Source organism: Bison bison, unplaced genomic scaffold (genome assembly GCF_000754665.1).
Source record: "Bison bison bison isolate TAMUID 2011002044 unplaced genomic scaffold, Bison_UMD1.0 scf7180017864228, whole genome shotgun sequence".
In the NCBI taxonomy this organism is placed as follows: domain Eukaryota; kingdom Metazoa; phylum Chordata; class Mammalia; order Artiodactyla; family Bovidae; genus Bison; species Bison bison.
The window spans coordinates 5,694,444-5,714,177 of NW_011494800.1; the positions used below are offsets into that span (position 1 = coordinate 5,694,444).

Genomic DNA, 19,734 nt, shown 5'->3' on the forward strand with positions numbered 1-19,734 from the left:
TTTTCACTTTCATGCATTGGAGAAGGAAATGGCAACCCACTCCAGTGTTCTTGCCTGGAGAATCCCAGGGACAGGGGAGCCTGGTGGGCTGCCGTCTATGGGGTTGCATAGAGTCGGACACGACTGAAGTGACTTAGCAGCAGCAGCAGTTCTTCTTAATGAGGTTAGCAAGATCAGGGTACTAGGTATGCTTACTGATGCTGGATGTCATTGTCATTAGGCTCTTTCAGTATATAGAGCTAAAAATAAATTTAAAAAGAAAAAGTCTGTTCATAGTTTTATTTCCATTAGTTCACTTTTTAATGTCATCAGTTATCATGTGATTTTCCACCACTTAAAGGTACTCAAGGTATAAATTGAGACTATGAAAATCAAGTTTTCCATCTGAGAAATATTTGTTCATCTTTCATCAATTTTTTATTATAACCAGAAGGATGCATGTTTGTTACAGAAATATAAGTAAGCAAGAAGAAGAAAATAGCAATTAGCTATAATTTGAACCATTTGTAACATTTTGGCATATGATTGGTTCTCCATATCCATGGGTTCTGCATCTGCAGATTCAACCACCCATGGATTAAAAATATTTGGGGAAAAAATTTTTAGGAAGTTCCAAAAGCAAAACTTGAATTTGCTGGTGCCAGCCAGAACTATTTACATAGCATTTACATTTTATTTACATTGTATTACATTACATTACAATGTACATTGTACATTGTATTATACATAATCTGGAGATGATCTAAAATATAAGGGAGGATGTATGAAGGTGGTGCAAATAGAACATTATTTTACTTAAGTGACTTTTGCATTGGCAAGTTTTGGTATTTATGAGGGAGTCTTGGAACCAGTCCCTGTTGGCTACTGAGAGAATGATTGTGTATCATAGTCTTCACAGATGAATATAGAGTTGATCCTTATTATTCCCAGATTCCATGTAGGTGAATCTACCTACTTGCTAAAATTTGTCACCCCCTCCCAAATCAATACTTGAGGTGCTTTTACAGTCATTTGTAGACATGTGCAGAGCAGAAAAAAATTTGAGCCCTTCTACTTAAATTGTTTCCAGCTGGTGTCAAACAAGGTGATGTTCTACACTGTTTCAGCTCTCCTTCTATAAACAAATGTCCTTTTTTGTGGTCTATTTGATACTCTTCACATTTTCATGCATTTGTTGATGGTTTTGCTGTTTTTAAATGGTCCCTAAGCATAGTGTCATAGTATTATCTTGTGTTCTCAAGTGTGGGAAGTCTGTGATGTGTCTTATGGAGAATATACGTGTGCTAAGTTAGATAAGTTCTTTCACATGAGTTATAGTGTAAGCCATAAATTAAAGTGCCTTTAAACAAACACACAAGACAAGATTACATGTTGACCAGTTGAGAAAAATGCTGTGACCAGGGGCTCAGAGGAACCTAATCCTGTGTCAACCCTAGGAGCAGCAGTTGGGTATTCACTAATTCAGTGTTGGCAGCGACTTTATAGGACATAGCTACTACAAATAATGAGGATCAGCTGTATATTTTAGTAGGCAAAATGGGGTCCTAAGAAAGATTGTTTTTCATTGAAAGAAGAGTGAGAATGTCTGATGCTTGCTTGTTTCCCTCAGGACAGCAGCGTTCTCGGATGCTAGCTACTCTTTTTAAGGATGAAAGGTGCCAACAGCTTGCTGCTTATGGAATCCTAGAGAAAATGTACCTAGATAGGATCATCAGAGGAAACCAACTTCAAGAATTTGCTGCCATGCTGATGCCTCACCAGAAAGCAACTACAGCTGATGGTAATGACTGCTTCTTATAAGTATGTGGTAGTGAATATTAAGGTCACACTAGTGGAACATATGTTAAATTTGAAGAGTCTTGATATCTTTCTGTAATATTTTTGTCTAGTACTTGATAAAAAATGAATATTGATTGAAGATGAATATCATACATGGATATGAGTTTGGAATATAAGGGTAGACCTACTGGAAAGCATTTTTTGGAATATTTTTTTGGAAACTGAAAAGGCAGAAGAATTATAGGCTAGGCTTATAGCACCCGATTTTTTTTAAACTCAAACCATTTGGTAAGTACCTTAATGAATTTTAAACATCAGTTTGTAGCAGAGCATAATTACCCAGTCCTATTTTAGATAGAGCAAAATTTGGCACAGTAGCTTGCGCAAGCTTATTAAGGGGTAAGTGTTTCCAATAAGAATAGAACTTGGTGTTGTGTTTCCTACTATTTGCTTAAGTCAGACTGTCTTTGCTGGGAAAGAATTTTTAATAGATGCTTGTTCATACATCAGTAATTTTAAGTATGTTTATCTATAGAGATTTTAAGGTAGCTTACAACAGTATCACACATGACTAAAAATATAGATGTAGACCGCTAGAAATATGGAAAAGGTTAAGACAGACACGCAGATTTGTCAAACTCATTGCCTTGGATTCACTGTCATCCCATATTGAAGAGAATCTAGCTGTATACAATTATTTATGTAAGATTTGGCAAAAAGGTATATATATACACCTCACCAGTCACTGCCCTAGTTCCCAGATTTACTGAAGCAATTATATTGACCTATTGAATTTCTTTTATTTAATTGTACATTAAGAAACAAATAATTATCTGTCTAAAGGAGATAATTTATTCTATAGGATATTCTTTATGAAGATAGTGAGAAAAATTCCATTTCGGTCTTAGGATTAGTTGTGATTCTCCAAGCACTTGATTTAAGTAATGTGAGTTGATAAACTGATTGATTTTCTTAATTTGATAGGCTGCTAGAAAGTTTAAAAAATTAAACTTGTAGCCCACCTGTAATGGGTATGTTTTGACCATTGCTATTCTTTTCTTTTTTAATTTCAAGTTTTCTTGTCTCCTGTGTATTCTGAGTAACTTTAATAAATTCTTTTGCAGGAAGTTATCTGATAAAAGCTAAATAAATAAGAAAAAGTTTCTAGAACTGATATAATTAAACTTCAGATTTGACTTTGTGTTTTCTGGCCAAAGAAAGAAAAAATAAAATTAGATTACTCTTCTAAAATGAGGGATTCTAACTAGGATCTCTGAGAATGCAAATGATTTTCAAATTTCTCACAGGAGACTGTGTATATAGGACAGGCATTTTGTCTTCTTCTTCCATTTTAGCCTTTGTTACTTTATTTTTCGTGGCCATCTTTGTTTATTGTCATTACAACGCCTAGGCTAGCAATCTTGAGACATAGTGTTGTTGTTGTTATTACAATTCAGTGGTTTTGGTATATTCCCAGGGTTTTGCAGTGTTACTGCTAAGCTATTTTCTGCCCTGTAGATTTGCCTGTTCTGATCATTTCATATAAATGGAATCATACAAGATGTGATCTCTTGTGACTGGCTTCTTTCACTTAGCTTGATGTTTCCAAGGTTCATCTGCGTTGTAGTGTGTATCAGTACTTCATTCACTTTTATTGCCAAGTAACATTGTGTTACCTCATTTTATTTCATCAGTTGATGGACATTCAGATTCTGTTGTGAACATTCATGTAAAAGTTTTTATATGGACATAGGTTTTTAATTTTAAAAATTTTTAATTCTCTTGGATATATATCTAGCAGTGGAATTACTGGGTCATATGGTAGCTAATGTCTGTACAAAAACTTTTACATGAATGTTCACAACAGCCTTATTAATAGCAAAAACAACCTAAATGTCCATCAACTGATAAAGAGGTGTGCTGCAGTCCATGGGCTCACAAAGAGCTCGACATGACTGGGCAGCTGAATAGCAACAGCAGCATGGTAACTATGTTTAGTCTTTTGAGGAGCTGCCAGACTGTTTTCCTCTAGTTTACATTCCTGTGTGTGCGGGTTCCATCTTCTCCATGTTTTCTCCCACAGTTGTTATTATCTGTCTTTTTGATTGTCTTCCTACCCACTAGTCATCCTAGTGGGTATGAAGTGTGGTATCTTGTTATGGTTTTGACTTGCATTTCCCTGAGGGCTTAATGATGTTGAACACCTTTTCATATGCTTATTGGCCACTTTTAAATTGGGTTGTTTTTTTATTATTAAATTGTGTGAATTCTTATATATTCTAGATGTTATCATTGCCAGATAAGTATCTTCTCCCATTGTATGTGTTGTTTCTTCACTGTTGATGGTATCTTTTGAAACCCAAAAGTTATTGATTTTTAAGAAATCCAATTTATGTTTTTTTCTTTTGTTGCTTGTGCTTTAAGTGTTGTATCTAAAAGGCTGTTGCCTAATCCAGGGTCATAAAAAGTTGCTCTGTTTTCTTCTATAATTGCAGCACTTACCTTTAGGTCTTTGATTAATGTTAAATTAATTTTTGTATGTGGTGTGAAGTAGGGGTCCAACTTTACTTTGCCTGTGAATATTCAGTTGTCCTAGCACCATTTGCTGGACTCTTATTTCCCCACTGAATTACCTTGGCATCTTTGTTGGCAATCAATTGACTGTAAGTGTGAGTTTATTTCTGGACTCTAAATTCCGTTCCCTTATTCTTATGTCTGTCCTCACACCAGAATTCCCCAGTCTTGATTACTGTGTCTCAGTAGTAAAATCAGAAAATTTGAAATCAGAAAATCAGAAATTTTGAGCCTTCCAGCTTTGTTCTTTTTCAACATTGTTTTGGCTCCTCTGGGTCCTTTGAATTTCCATGTGAATTTTAAGATGTTTGTCAATTTCTGTGAAGAAGCCAGCTGGGATTTTGTTAGGGACCGCACTGAGCCTGTAGATCAATTTGGGGAATTAACAATATTAAATCTTCCATATTTTCCTATTTATTTAGGTCTTTATATTGGAAAGTGGCTAAGAGTAGATCTTAAAAGTCCTCATCACAAGAAAAAAATTGTAACTGTGAGGTGATGACACTAGTTAACTAAACTGGTGATGATCATTTCACATTATGTACATATATCAACTCACTGTGTTATACACTTTAAATGAATACAATGTTACATGTTAATTATATCTCAATAAAAGGGAAAAAAAGAATCGGGTGAGCCCAGCAGTCTAACACTTTGAGGATGGGGCCTTAGGTCCAGAACTCTGTCAGGCCGTTTTATCCTTCTTAGGGGAAGATCCTATGCCTGATATCTCATGAGGGGATCTTGGCTTCCAAACATTTCTCACATTTGCCTCAGTACAGTGCTTGTGCAGTGCCCAGAGGAATAGAGACAGTCCCATTGCTCTGTATGTTTTGACTTATCAACCTTACAGAACAGGTTGTATGATTGTTTTGCTGCTGCTTGCTGATCATGTTTTGCTGCTGCTTGCTGATCAAATTTGTGCTTATAGCAAGAGAAGAGAAGGCAATGAAGCTGCTAACTAGTCCAAGGAAGCAAATCCAGAAATCCAGAAACCCCAAATCCAGAGGACTAAATCTGTTCAGCTAATAAGTAACTACTTGCCAGTCATCTTCTAAATGTTATTTTTATTTAATTGTATGATTCCAAATGTACCAATTAGTGCATCTTGGTTGCTTTTAAAATGTTGATAAGAATAAAGACAATGATTATGAATTATTACATGTCTGGAAAAATTTATTTTAAAAAAGATGCGTCTTTTGAGAGTGTAAACCTAGTTTCAAAATTATAACTTTCTTATTTATATTTAAGGTTCTAGCATCTTGGACAGAGCTGTTATTGAACACAATTTATTGTCTGCAAGCAAATTATATAATAATATTACCTTTGAAGAACTTGGAGCCCTTTTAGAGATTCCTGCAGCTAAGGTATTTTCTTATTTCCAATACATAAAAAGGAAGTTAGACTAAATCATTGATACAAAGAGAAAATAAAATACATACAGTTGGACCTTAATAACTGTGGATGAAAAATTTGTGGATATGGAGGGGGCCAGCTGTATTCATTGTACTACTCCATTTTATGTAAGGGTCTGGAGCCTCCGTGGATTTTGGTAGACAGGGCCCTCATGGAACCAATCCCCCAGGACTGATATTGAGGGAGGACTATAATCGGTAAATATTGTATGCATTGTATGTATGCAATAAAAATATACATAAAAAGCCTCAGATAAATGCAAGTAAATTATCTGAGTGTTAAAATAGTACTATAATGGAATTAATTATCTTTGGTTTTGGATTTTTTTTAAGTTGTAATTCATGGTAAAGTGACCTAGAATGGAAATCTTAAAGGGGTTCCAGGTTATGATTCCCATTTTGTAAGAATATCTTTGTTTCATATCTGTTCAAATCCACTTCAGAGTGGTTTCTGATTTTTAACTAACATTTGCCTCAATTCTTTTTCCTGCCCTTTAATGACTATGGTAATACTATAAGCTATTCTGTTGTAACTTCTGTGGTTGATTTAACTTAAGAAGTTGGCTGCATTATTAGGGAGTTGACTTCATTCTTAGTCATGATAAGGTTTGGTTGGCTATGTATAAATTCTGGACAAGTGTCGGTGTTATTTAGAGGGTATTTCCAGTGTCATCTAGAAAACATTCTCTTAATTTTAAATAACCAAAGCAAGCAATCAACCTTACTTTTACTAACTTGTAGACCTTAAAGTCATGCAGTTATGGTCACATCCCCTTTAATCTGTTAGAAAATACTAAATTAAAATTTTACTAACACAGTTCCTTTACATGTATGCATTTAATACACAGTAAAGGCAGTGGAACCATTTTGGAACCAGGCCTTTAGTTACCATTAATAGATGCTTTCTTCTTAGGCTTTGAGGTATGACTCCTTGCTGAGACTAAGGGAAGTGAATATATTTTTAGCAGTAAATGCTAGTCACAGTCTGTTCAGGAGTGAATTAGGGTTGATTATGAACATGATCAGAATTACTATAAAGACTGTCACAACCCAGTTTTCTTAACAGACAGTAAACATGAAGTATGTCTTTAGGAATTAGAGGACCTTCTGCTCCCCTTTAATTGTTTTTTAAGTCCTTTCATTTCCCTGTTAAATTTGAACAGTCTTCCTACTTTCAGTTTTTCCTTCAAAAAAACTACTGTCTTAAATAGTTTTGGGGGTAATAATGTGAAAACTGAAATGAAATAGAATAAGAAAAGCTAAGGATTTTTTTGAGGTTTGGATCCCAGAGAGAAGAAAAATTGTGAGTTTGATTTTGAGCAGAGAGAAAAATTGCTAAGAGGGCTAGGTGCTTGTTCAAAATCTTACAAGAGAAACAGATCCCAGTTAGCGTAAAATAATGGATTGTACCCAGAAAGAATTGGGGGATTAAATAGGCAGATTTACAAGATTTGTTCTTGTAACGAACGGCAGATGAACGCATACATAAGGCTTAGTGATGGTCAGCTAACCCAAAAGCTTTCAGTTCTGTTGATGAGCATGTGTGAATAACTCAATATGATAATTAAAATGTCTAAGAGTTTTTTTTTGTTTTAAACAGGCAGAAAAGATAGCATCACAAATGATCACAGAAGGACGTATGAATGGATTTATTGATCAGATTGATGGAATAGTTCATTTTGAAAGTAAGAAGTTTGCTTGGTTATAGCATGATGAAATGACAGTGTTGTGTATTTGTGATTAAAACATGCTGAGTGAGCAATTGCCGAGCATTATCCTTTGACCCAGAATCTTACTACTGGAGTGAACTTATTTCTCAGAGAAATTGTTGTTGTTGTTGTTGTTCAGTCACTCAGTCGGGTCCGACTCTTTGTGACCCCATGGACTGCAGCATGCCAGGTTTCCCATCCTTCACCATCAGCAGGAGCTTGCTCACACTCATGTCCATCGAGTTGGTGATGCCATCCAACCATCTCATCCTCTATCATCCCCTTTTCCTGCCTTCAATCTTTCCCAGCATCAGGGACTTTTCCAGTGAGTCAGTTCTTCGCATCAGGTGGCCAAAGTATTGGAGCTTTCCTTTAGGATTGACTAGTTTGGTCTCCTTGCAGTCCAAACGCAAGGAGGAAAAATTGAAACTGGAATTGTTATATTCATTCATTTACTCACCAAAGATTTATTGACTACATACCATGTAACGGGCGTGTAGAGAGGACAGTTGCATTTCCTATCAACAGCTCACTAAACTGATGGAGGCAGACAGATAAGTAGATCTCGCGACTTTCTCGTTTGTCTTAAAACCTCCGCAGCCCGTCTTCCCACCTCATTTGTGCCCTGGACCTTACTGCACCAGAACCATTCTGCTTGGACAGTTGTAACTTGAAATACCCACCTCTGGCCATGGCCTTTCCTCAGCCTTTTTAGTGGTCTTTCTCAGGTACGTCTGCTTTACCTCTTCCTTGACTGCGCTGGAGCCTTCCATCTGTGACTTTCACTTTCCTCCCGTCATCCTAGCCCTTTAAAATTCTTTTAATTTATTTTATTATTTTAAAAAGTTGTTTATATTTGGCTGTGCCAGGTCTCAGTTGTTTATATATTGGCTGTGCCTCGTTGTGGCATGCAGGATCTTTTTTTTTTTCTTTTTTTAAGTTGCAGCATATGAACTCTTTAGTTATGGCATGTGGGATCTAGTTCCCTGACCAGGGATTGAACCCAGGTCCCCTGCATTGGGAGTACAGAGTCTTACCACAGAACCTTCAGGGACGTCTCCCTTTTTAAAGTTTTGCTGTTCTTCTTATCCAGCTTAGAGTTCATGGTTCATCATTTCAGTTACTCTTTCTCAGAGGCCCCAGACCACTTGCCTGCTAACTTTGTTCCTGCTGTCCAGCCGGTCTTCACCTTGAATGACCCCATCCTTCAGCTTTTCCAGGCCTGTCCTTGAGTAGCTGAACTAGTGTTGCTGGAGAAGAGTCTAGAGTCCCAGATTGATTGATACCGCTGCAGATCCAGGATCCTGGGTTCTCAACACTGCCTGGGATTCTTCATACATTTCTCTAGTCCACTCTTTTTCCCTCCTCTGCAGTGACTGTTTCAGATTTCAGTTTCCTAAATCTCTGACTTTTGTCCTCCTTCACTCAGGAAAAAACTGCGTTTCCTATTCATAGGGAGAAGAAAAAAAGCTATTCATATGAAATTATCTTAACTTTATCAGATTTATAAACTCCTGAATGTTAAATATAGAGTGAATTTTGTCTTTTTCTTCTTTCATGTTATACTGGAGATGGATTCCATCTCTCTTTCTAGTTCTTCCACTTGAGATCCCTTCTCTGAACTCTGCCACTCCTTACCCCCAACAGAAACCTTTTTAAAGAACTTGAGCTTAGCAATTATTTTGTCCATTTTCATCCTCCCCCCCCCCCCCCCACCTTTGTTGGCTTCTTTCTATCAATATTTAAACATACTCGGGTCTCTTCCATTTTAGTAAAAATCCTTATATCTTTCAGGCTTCATCTTGGCTTTACATCATGTCGAATAGGGTTGACCACTTACTCCTTTTTGATTGCCCCCCACCCCTTTGACTTCTGTCCATCTCCTTCACCATGTTCTCCTGCTTCTCCTCCTTTTTCTCCAGGTATTCCTCCCAGCCATCTCTGTAGACTCTGTACTGCTTTACAGTTAAATATTGGGGCTGCTTAGGACTTACTCCTCGGCCTTTTTCTCCTCGCTCTGCTGAGTTACCCTAGTAACCTGGTACATCTACTCCTATTGATCCATCTCTATGCAGACAATACTTAGATTTCTAGTGTAAGTCTGAGTCTCAGACTCAGCAGCTCTAATTGACAAGTAGGTGTTTCCAACTTGACTGCTTCGTGGGCATCTCAGAAGGAACATATCCAAAACCACATTTGCCGTTTCCCCTCCCTGCCTGCCTCTCAGAACAACCACCCAGCTCTCCAGAACTAGAGTTCACTTTCTCCAGCCCCCGTATCCTTACCCCTTCTTTTCTTTGCTGCCCAGAATCCTTTCAACTTTCTGTCTTATGTGTATCTAGAATCTACATACTTTTCTTCATTTGTTCCTGTCACCACTCTATTCTAAGCTCCTATACCCTCTTTTGGGCTTAAGAAATAGCCTCTTAACTTTTTTCTCATGTCTGCAATTACTCCTTTCTAGTCCCATTGCCCTGCTATAGCCAGAGTGATTGTGATCTTTGAAAAATGCAAACAGGCAGAAAAAAGAAATAAACACCAAATGATTCAGTGTTACTCTATTTCATTACATGCTGGTTGAATGCTTTCCCCATTGCTTGTAGAGTAAAATTCTGCAAAGTCTCCAAAAGATCGTGCGTGACCCTTTATGAATTTCTCTTTCCAGTCCAGCCCACAGGTCTTTTTGTTTTCTCCATCATTGTAAGTTCCTTCCCACATCAGACATTGCAGAATAGCCATCCCTCCACAGCCAGCCTCTCCAGTCATCTTCTGTTTGTCCCCGTGTCTTAGTTTCAACAGCATTAATCAATAATGATTTTCCTGACTCCTCAGATTAGGAATAGCTCTAAGTTATATGTTCTTGTCACCCTGAATTTCTTGCTAGCATTAATTATAATTATTTCCATTTCTGTAGCTCTTTGTCTAAATGCCTGTTTCTGTTACCAAGCTCAGCTTCCTAGTGATCAATATTAAGTGTTTCTTATTCTCCATGGTATGTCCAACATCTTTTCCAGTGCCCTGCCTATTGTAAGTGGTAAATAAATAATTATTAAATTAACAAATACAGTATATGATGAATAGTATAACAGAGGGGTAACCAAGTAAAAGAACAATTTAAATTAATGTCTGCCAACTTGATAGAATATGGAATATTTTCCTTTCTAATTTTCTTAGATTAAAAAAATTACAGTGGTAAGTCTGTTCTTATTAAGAAGTAAATATTACACCAATGACTAAAGGAAGAGTCTGTAATATCTTTTCACTTTCTCTTGCATTCCTCTAACCCCACCTGTCTGGCACAACTAGTATCAGTCTGAAATCTTGTCTGTCTTTCTACATGCTTATATAGATAAGTAAAAAAAGGTAGGGACTTTAAAAAATGGTGTCCTACCTTAAAGTACATAGTATTCTACAAAGTGGTGTTTTTTTTTTTAAGTTAATATACCATGAACATATTTCAAGTCACTAGATACAAAATCTAATTTATTTGTTTTAATAGTTGTGTAGTTACTTCATGGAGTTCAACTATTCACCTGTTGATAGACATTCGGGTGCTTTCCTTGTGCAAATCTTTAAATCCTGGGACACTTAGTTCTCTAGAATGAAGTCTCAGAAGTTACATACTTTGATGCTTCAGAGGATGTATGTATTTTGATTAATAGCTACTACCAGTTTGTTTTTCAGAAAGCTGTAGCCATTTACACTTCCACCAACATGAGAGAATGAATCTTTAACAATTGGATATTCTTTTTCTTTTTATCTTTTGCCAGTTGTTGGGGGGAAATACCACATTATTGTCTTACTGTACATTTCCTTGGCACTGGTGATGTTTAAATCTTTCCATGTATTGGTCATTAGCATTTTCTCATCTGTGAATTGACGTTATTTTTTCTTACACATTTCCTTCCTTTCTTTTCCATACCTTTCCTGTATCAATGTTACAGATACTTTTCTCATTCTATTAGTTGTGTTTCTATTAGGCAATGTGTACCATAAACCCTAACCCCAGACACATTTAAAAGCTTTTTTTACAGCCAAATATGTCCATTTTTAATTTTATGACTTTTGTGCTTTCTGTATTGAGTAAGAAAGTCTCCTTCACTTTGGGGTTAAATTAATATTTAAAGTTTCTTTAATGTTTTATTTGTTGTTTTATATTTACAAATTCAGTCTGTAGTTCATTTTTGTGTATAATTTTAAGTCATGGTCCAGCTGTTTTTTTTTTTAAAGATAGACTGCCAATTATGTGAGTATCATTTATTAAATAAAACATCCTTTCTGATCTTTGGAGTGTATTAGGTTTCGCGTGATGCTAGTTGTAAAGAACTCGACTGCCAGTGCAGGAAATGTAAGAGACACGGGTTTGATCCCTGGGTTGGGAAGATCCCGTGGAGTAGGACAAGGCAACCTGCTCCAGTATTATTGCCCGGAGAATCCTATGGGCAGAGGAGCCTGGTGGGCTACAGTCCTCGGGGTTGCAAAGAGTCGGACATGACTGAAGTGACTTGGCACACACCCAGGTTTCACAAATTAGTTTGGATCTCTTTCTGTACTCTTTTCAGTTCCGTGGATCTGTAACAATATTAGGTAATAAATTTATAATAGATTTTACTGTTGATAGAGCAGACCCTATCCCTCCACTACTATTTTTTAATTGAGTTGAGATTCACATATGTGAGATTAATCATTCAGTATCATTTAGTATGTTTACAGTGTTGTACAACCAACATCTCTGCCTGATTCCAGAACAGTTTTATCTTCTCAAAAAGAAGCCCCATGCCCCTTAAGCACTTGCTCCTCATACCTCTCTCTCTCCAGCCCCTTAGCAGCTCATTTCTGTTGTCTCTATGCATTTACCTGTTCTGCATATTTGATACAAATGAAACCATACAATATGTGACCTTTTAGCTTCTTTCACATGATGTAGTATTTTCAAGTTTCACTAATGTTATAACATGTAGTCAGTACTTCATTCCTTTTTAAGGCTGAATAATACTTAGTTGTGTAGATATACTATAATCCTGCCCCTGTTTTCAATTTTCAAAATTATTTTGGCTATTCTCAAACATCAGTTTTTCCATATTAACTTTAGTAATTTTATCTTGTTCAGGAAGCAAAACAGAGAAAGGGGGGATTGTCTTGGAAATTTCTTTAAATTTATGTATTAATAGAAAAGGACTGATATTTTTAAGATATTACATCTTTCCATCTGGAAATGTGATTTGTATCTGCTCAAGTTATTTTATGTCCTTTATTCAGATTTTGTAGTTTTTTTTCCCTTCATTAATTCTGTGCCCAAATGTGTAAGTGTTGGTGCTGTTTTGGATGGAGCTTGCTCCCTAGTTTTTCATTTCTAACTGCAGATTGCCGTGCAGAGAAAAGCGTGCTAGATCATGAAGTTTTTTGTTTGGAGTTTAAATATTAAAATATTGTTTAGAGTCCAGTAGAATCCCAGGGACCAGGGAGCCTGGTGGCTGCCCTCTATGGGGTCACACAGAGTCAGACATGACTGAAGTGACTTAGCAGCAGCAGAGACAGCGTGGCTTACTTTCCCCAGTAGGTGGCAGTGTCTTATGAAGGTATAAAGTGAAAGAAAGAAAGTCACTCAGTCCTCTCCGACTCTTTGTGACCCCACAGACTATACAGTCCATGGAATTCTCTAGGCCAGAATACTGGCGTGGGTAGCCTTTCCCTTCTCCAGGGGATCTTCCCACTCCAGGGATCAAACCCATGTCTCCTGCATTGCAGGCAGATTTTTTACCAACTGAGCCACAAGGGAAGCCCAAGAATACTGGAGTGGGTAGCCTATCCCTTCTCCAGTGGATCTTAAGGTATAAACTGAGTGAGGTACTTTAACTTCAGTGAAGTCATCTTACTGTTGTGGCTGAGGTGGTTTGGTTGGTTTTATTTTGTGTATTTTTGTCTTCTTTTGTTTTATATTCTGTGCCAGTGATTGGAGTACTTTTCTTGACTGTTGCTTAATTAGTTTAATTTTATCAGCCAAGAGTTTTGAAGTAAACTTTTAAAAATCAGTGTTTGTGTATTTTGTCTTCTAACTCACATTCACTATGGTTGCAAAGGAGTAACCTCAGCTTTGTACATTATTCCTTTTTTCTTTAGCACGAGAAGCCCTGCCAACATGGGACAAACAGATCCAGTCACTCTGTTTCCAAGTGAATAACCTTTTGGAGAAAATTAGTCAGACAGCACCAGAATGGACAGCACAAGCCATGGAAGCCCAGATGGCTCAGTGACTCCTTGCAGACCGTCTGTGCACACTACATCTTTTTCCACGTTGTACGGATTCATTTCACTATCTCTCAAAAACGTTTGCATCATGACCTTACATATTTCAATCCCTTTTATGCTGGATTCTATTTAAAGAAGACATTATTAGAGCAGGAAGTACAAGCATTTAAAAATATGTAGTTCCCATTTATTCAGGGTCTCTGTGTATCAAGCTAACTCAGATGTTTTGAAAGCTTTTTCTTTAAACAGAGTAAGTGAAATATCTGTGGCTAAGAAGTTTGGGATTTGTGATAACTTTGTAGTCATGTAAAAATAAGTGCTTTGTGCCTCTCCACATGTGGTTATTCTAATAAATGGAGAAGTGAGCCAAATAAAAGTAGTACTTTTGTTTTTAATTAGTGAATAGTGTTTTGTTCCTTTTCCCTTTCACTTAAGCAGACAATTATTTATCCCATATGCAAGAAATGAAAAGATAAGCCAAAAAGCCTCTTCCCTAGGTATTCACAGTCACAGAGCCAAGAGTCAGCACATGAAATACTTGTACCAAGTCTGAGAGCACACAGTGGAGAATTTTTTATTTAGCAGAGAAGGGTCAGCAAAGACTCCTCAGAATCATTCCAGCCTCCGTTCATATAGAAAATGGGGAAGGACTTTTAAAAAAGAGTCTGTAGGCAGCTACCAGTTTCAACTCAAACATGTAAGGAGCTCAAGTAGTCACTCCATCCTCACAACAAGAAAAGGCTTAACAGGTGGAAAAAAATCAATTCCTTTTCTTAGATCCACCAGAGAATTGAGGTCACAGGGCACACCACCACTCCCAAAACTGGAGAAATAAAGAGTCACAGTAGAGGTCAGCTTACCAGGAGCAGACCAGCGTGGGCCAGTAACTGGTGACTAGTGAAATGGTAACTGACAAATTACTGGAGGCTAACTATGGACTAGGACTTCTGTGGTGGCTCAGTGGTAAAGAATGCCTGCAATGCAGGAGATGTGGGTTACATCCCTGCTTTGGGAAGATCCCCTGGAGAGGGAAATGGCAACCCACTCCAGTATTCTTGCCTGGGAAATCCCATGGACAGAGGAGTCTGGTGGGCTGCAGCCCATGGGGTTGAAACAATAGCAATAAGTTTGGATTGGCAGGACAGTTAAAACCCCCTGGCACTCCAGGAAGTTCTCATGATTAAGATGAGGGATCCTCTTGTGTTTCAGGGGAGGAGAAAGCAACTATTTTGAAATACTTCCAGATCATTTTCCATGACAAAGGCCTGCCCTCTGAAGGAGATTACTCTACCAAGGCCTTATCTGACCTGGGGAAAAGCCAGCTGCATAATTTCAGTCCCTGTTAGCCTACTTGTGACACAACTTAGCAACTAAACAACAAAATTTTTTTTTTAACTTTAGACAACATGTCAAGGACAGATGGGTAGTGTAATCAGAGAGACTGAAATTTCAGAACTATAAAATTTTAGGAATGTATATAATTGGTACACTAAGAAAGGATGGAGAAAATGGAATCACAGTATTTTTAATTAAAACCAGAGCATCAACAACAAAAAATGTGAGGCAAAAAGTGATAAAACTGCAAAGAGAAATAGATGAATCCACTATACTTGAAAATGTCAGCACCATTCTCTCAGCAGTGGACAGTTGAGCAGGCAGAAAGTTACTAAGTACGTAGTTGAACTCAACAGCACCATCAGTCAACTGGATCTAATCTGATATTTCTAAACGACATCCAACAACAGTACACTCGAGTTCACATAGAAGATTCACCAGAGTAGACCATACCCTGGGTCAGAAAACACACCTTACCAAGTTAAAAAGAACAGAAATCATAAAATTTTATGCTCTCTGACCACAATGAAATGAAACTGAAAATAACAGAAACATAGCTGGAAATTTCCACAAAACTTGAAGATTAAACAACATACTTCTAAATAACATGCAGATTAAAGAAGAAATCTCAAGAAGAAAATATTTTGAACTAAATGAAAATACAACTTATCAAAATTTGTGGGATGCAGTGCATGTGTTAGGAAAGAAGAAAGATCTAAAATCAATAAGCTTCCACAAGAGGAAACTAGAAAAAAAGAAAATTAAATCCAAAGTAAGCAGAAGGGATGAAATAATAAAAATCAGAGTAGAGTGTAAATCAGTGAAACTTGAAAACAGGAAGTTAATAAGAGAAAATCAATGAAATCAAAACCTGTTTCTTTGAAAACATGAATAAAATGGTTAACTCTAGCCAGACTAAGATAAAAAGAGAAGGCACAAATTACTAATATCAGAAATAAAGGGGAAAGTTTAAAAATAAAATTTAAAAAAAAAGAAAAAAACTTAAAAAATAAAAAAAATTAAAAAAAAGAAATGGAGTCATAACTACAGATCCTATGAAGATTAGAGGAATAATTAAGGACCATTATAAATAGCTCTATGCTGATAATTTTGATAACTTAGATTATACGGACCAATTCTATGAGCGATATCTACCAATTCTCACAAGAAATAATCTGAACAGGCCTATAACTGTTAAATTTTTAAAATTAATATTTAATAACCTTCCATACCGGAAAGCACTGGGCCCAGATGAGTTCACTACTGAATTTTATCAAACATTTAAGGAAGAAATCATACCAATTCTCTACAATCTCAGAAAACAGAAGCATACAGAACCCTTCTTCATTCATTTTTTTTTTTTAAGGCAAGCATCATCCTTCCACCAAAGCCAGATAAAGATTTTACAAGAAAGGAAAACTGCAGTTCTGTATCTATCATGAATATAGATGCAAAAATTCTTAACAAAATATTAGTGAGTCAGATCCAGCAATACATAAAAAGAATTATATGCCATGACCAAGTGGGATTTATTCTAGGTATATAAATTGTTCAACATTAAAAAATCAATTAATATATTTCATCACATCTATAAGCTATAGAAGAAAAGTTCTTTGATCATATCAATAAGTACAGAAAAAGCATTTTTTTTAAATTTTTTTCAATTTTAATTAAAAAAAAATTATACATGTGTTGTAAAACCCAACACCTATTCATGATAAAAAAAATTTCAAAAAACTAGGAATACAGAGGAATTTCCTCAATAAAGAATATGTACAAAAACCTTATAGCTAACATCATAATGGTGAGAAACTAGATTGCTAGATTCTTTCCCCCTAAGATCAGGAATAAGGCAAAGCTGTCCACTCTCACCACTCCAATTTTTTTGGCCATGCCTGGGGGCTTGTGGAATCCCTCACCAGTAATTCAACCTGCACCCTTGGCACCGAAAGCACAGAGTCCTAACTACTGGGCTGCCAGGGAATTCCCTCACCACTCTTATTGAACATTGTATTGTAAGTCCTGGTTGATGCCGTAAGACCAGAAAAGAAAGTTAACCTTAAATACAGATTGGCTGCAGATGGTGACTGCAGCCATGAAATTAAAGACGTTTGCTCCTTGCAAGAAAAGCTATGACCAACCCAGACAGCATATCAAAAAATGGAGACGTTACTTTGCTGACAAAGGTCCGTATAGTCAAAGCTATGGTTTTTCCAGTAGTCATATATGGATGTGAGATTTGGACCATAAAGAAAGTGCCGAAGAATTAATGCTTTTGAACTGTGGTGTTGGAGAAAACTCTTGAGAGTCCTTTGGACTGCAAGGAGATCAAACCAGTCAATCCTAAAGGAAATCAGTCCTGAATATTCATTGGAAGGACTGATGCTGAAGCTGAAACTCCAATACTTTGACCATCTGATGCATAGAAGTGACTCCTTGGAAAAGACCCTGATGCTGGGAAAGATTGAAGGCAGGAGGAGAAGGGGACAACATAGGATGAGATGGTTGGATGGCATCACCAACTTGATGGACATGAATTTGAGCAAGCCCTGGGAGTTGGTGATGGACAAGGAAGCTTGGCGTGCTGCAGTCCATGGGGTTGCAAAGAGTTGGACATGACTGAGCGACTGAACTGAACTGAACTGGGAAGAAAGAAATAAAACTATCTCTGTTCACAGTTGACATGATTATCTATGTAGAAAATCTCAAGGAACCAGAAGAAAAAATTCTTGCAACTAATGAGTTAAATAGCAAAGTTGCAGGATATGAGGTTAATATACAAAAGTCAGTTGCTTTCAGGACTTTGCTGGTGGTCCAGTGGTTACGAATCTGCCTTACAATGCGGGGTTGCAGGTTTGATTCCTGGTTCAGGAACTAAGATCCCGTGTGTCGTGGGGCAACTGAGCCTACACGCTGCAGCTACTGAGCCCGGTGCCACAGCTAGAGAAGCCTACACAGTGCAACGATAGATCCTATATGCTGCAGTGAAGATCCTGAGTGCTGAAACTGAGACCCAGCACAACCAGATAGATATATTTTAAACATTCAATTGCTTGTATATATATATATAAGTATATATATATATAAACAAAGAGCACTTGGAATTGGAAATTTGAAATAAGTATGTGTGTTCGAAGTAGGGAAAACAGGAAATTTGGAGTGTGAAAACATGGTGATGGTGGGAGAATAGGCTAAAGAGGTGGATTGAGGTTACATCATGAAGGATCAGGGAAATTTTTTTAGGATGTTTACAATTTTTTCATGGCAAGCAGTGTACAGGATGGACTGGGGAGAAAGCAATGGGAGCTGGAGTTACTAGAGGCCGAGAAACTAATTCAGGAGCTATAAACATGATTCTTAAGAGACGTAATATGGGCTTGGACTACATTCTTGGCAGTGGAGACAAAGAGGAGAGGACAGATTAATTCATTCAATAAACGATCTCTTCAGTTCAGATGCTCAGTTGTGTCCAACTCTGTGACCCCATGGACTGCAGCAGGCCAGGCTTCCCTGTCCATCACCAACTCCTGGAGGCTGCTCAAACTCATGTCCATTGAGTCAGTGATGCCATCCAACCATCTCATCCTCTGTTGTCCCTTCTCCTCTGCCTCAATCTTTCCCAGCATCAGGGTCTTTCCCAGTGAGTCAGTTCTTGGTATCAGGTGGCCAAAGCGATTTGCGCATGTATCTACTAGGTGTCAGGCGTTTTTCTAGGCACTGCAGATACAGGAACAAACAAGATCATCCACTAGGGTTATCAAGTGGAGTTTAAGTGACAGAAGTTGATGTCTGAGTAGATGTGAGGGGAGAGGAGAAGGGTGTGATGAGACAATTTAGGTTTCACCAATATCTAGATTTCTTACCTTGAAAACCTGGGTAGTGAAATCGTTTGACCTGTTGGGTAGAGAATGGGTAGGGGACACCAAGAAGCAGTTGTTTTGTAGACAGTGGAAGAGACATTCTGAAGACCAATAGTAAGAGAAGAACTAGAAATACAGTCCTCCTTGGTGTGTAGGAGGCATTTGAAGCTGTGAGAGTAGATGATTCCGAGAAGACTAGGAGGTGTCAAAGGAATGGACCCAGGACCAGATCAGATCAGATCAGTCGCTCAGTTGTGTCCGACTCTTTGCGACCCCATGAATCGCAGCATGCCAGGCCTCCCTGTCCATCACCAACTCCCTGAGTTCACTCAGACTCACGTCCATCGAGTCAGTCCATCTCATCCTCTGTCGTCCCCTTCTCCTCCTGCCCCAGGATAGAACCTTGCAAAACACCTACATCTATAAGGCAAGTGAAAAAAGGGGGCAAAGGACTCAAGTTTGAGTGCCTATTAAGTTCCAGGTGGTTTTACATTTTTTCTCACTGAAATCTCACAATATCCTTATAGTGAAATATTTACTTACAGTAGATGTTTCTACTAATAGATATTTCTACTAGTCTGAAGATTGCCTTCCCTGATCCTCCACCCCAACAAATGAAATGGACTCACAAGTGTAGGGGGAGAAAGAAAGGAAATTAGGAAGTGAGATTTTCAGCAGGGCAAAATGTTGCAGAGGATAAACAGGATGAGAAATGGGAAAAAAAGAAATGATGACTTCACACGTTTATCTATCAGTTTTTAACCAAAATTGAATCATATTGAATTTGACAATGAATTTTTATTACTTGCTTTG

The 19,734-nt window shown here is 37.5% G+C and overlaps 1 protein-coding gene across 2 annotated transcripts in view; it reads left to right on the forward strand.

Moving 5' to 3' along the window:
* The window catches only part of COPS4 (COP9 signalosome subunit 4), a 39,350-nt gene extending 25,229 nt beyond the window's left edge, over window positions 1-14,121 (forward strand). The window contains exons 7-10 of one of the 2 annotated variants that reach the window (XM_010845947.1): window positions 1,610-1,780; window positions 5,605-5,720; window positions 7,369-7,453; window positions 13,598-14,121. In XM_010845947.1, coding sequence (XP_010844249.1) covers window positions 1,610-1,780; window positions 5,605-5,720; window positions 7,369-7,453; window positions 13,598-13,731 — 506 coding nt within the window. In that variant the 3' untranslated portion in view covers window positions 13,732-14,121. The remainder of the gene's footprint in view (window positions 1-1,609; window positions 1,781-5,604; window positions 5,721-7,368; window positions 7,454-13,597) is intronic. The other variant, XM_010845948.1, reaches the window with a different exon arrangement.
* The last annotated feature ends 5,613 nt before the right edge of the window (window positions 14,122-19,734 follow it).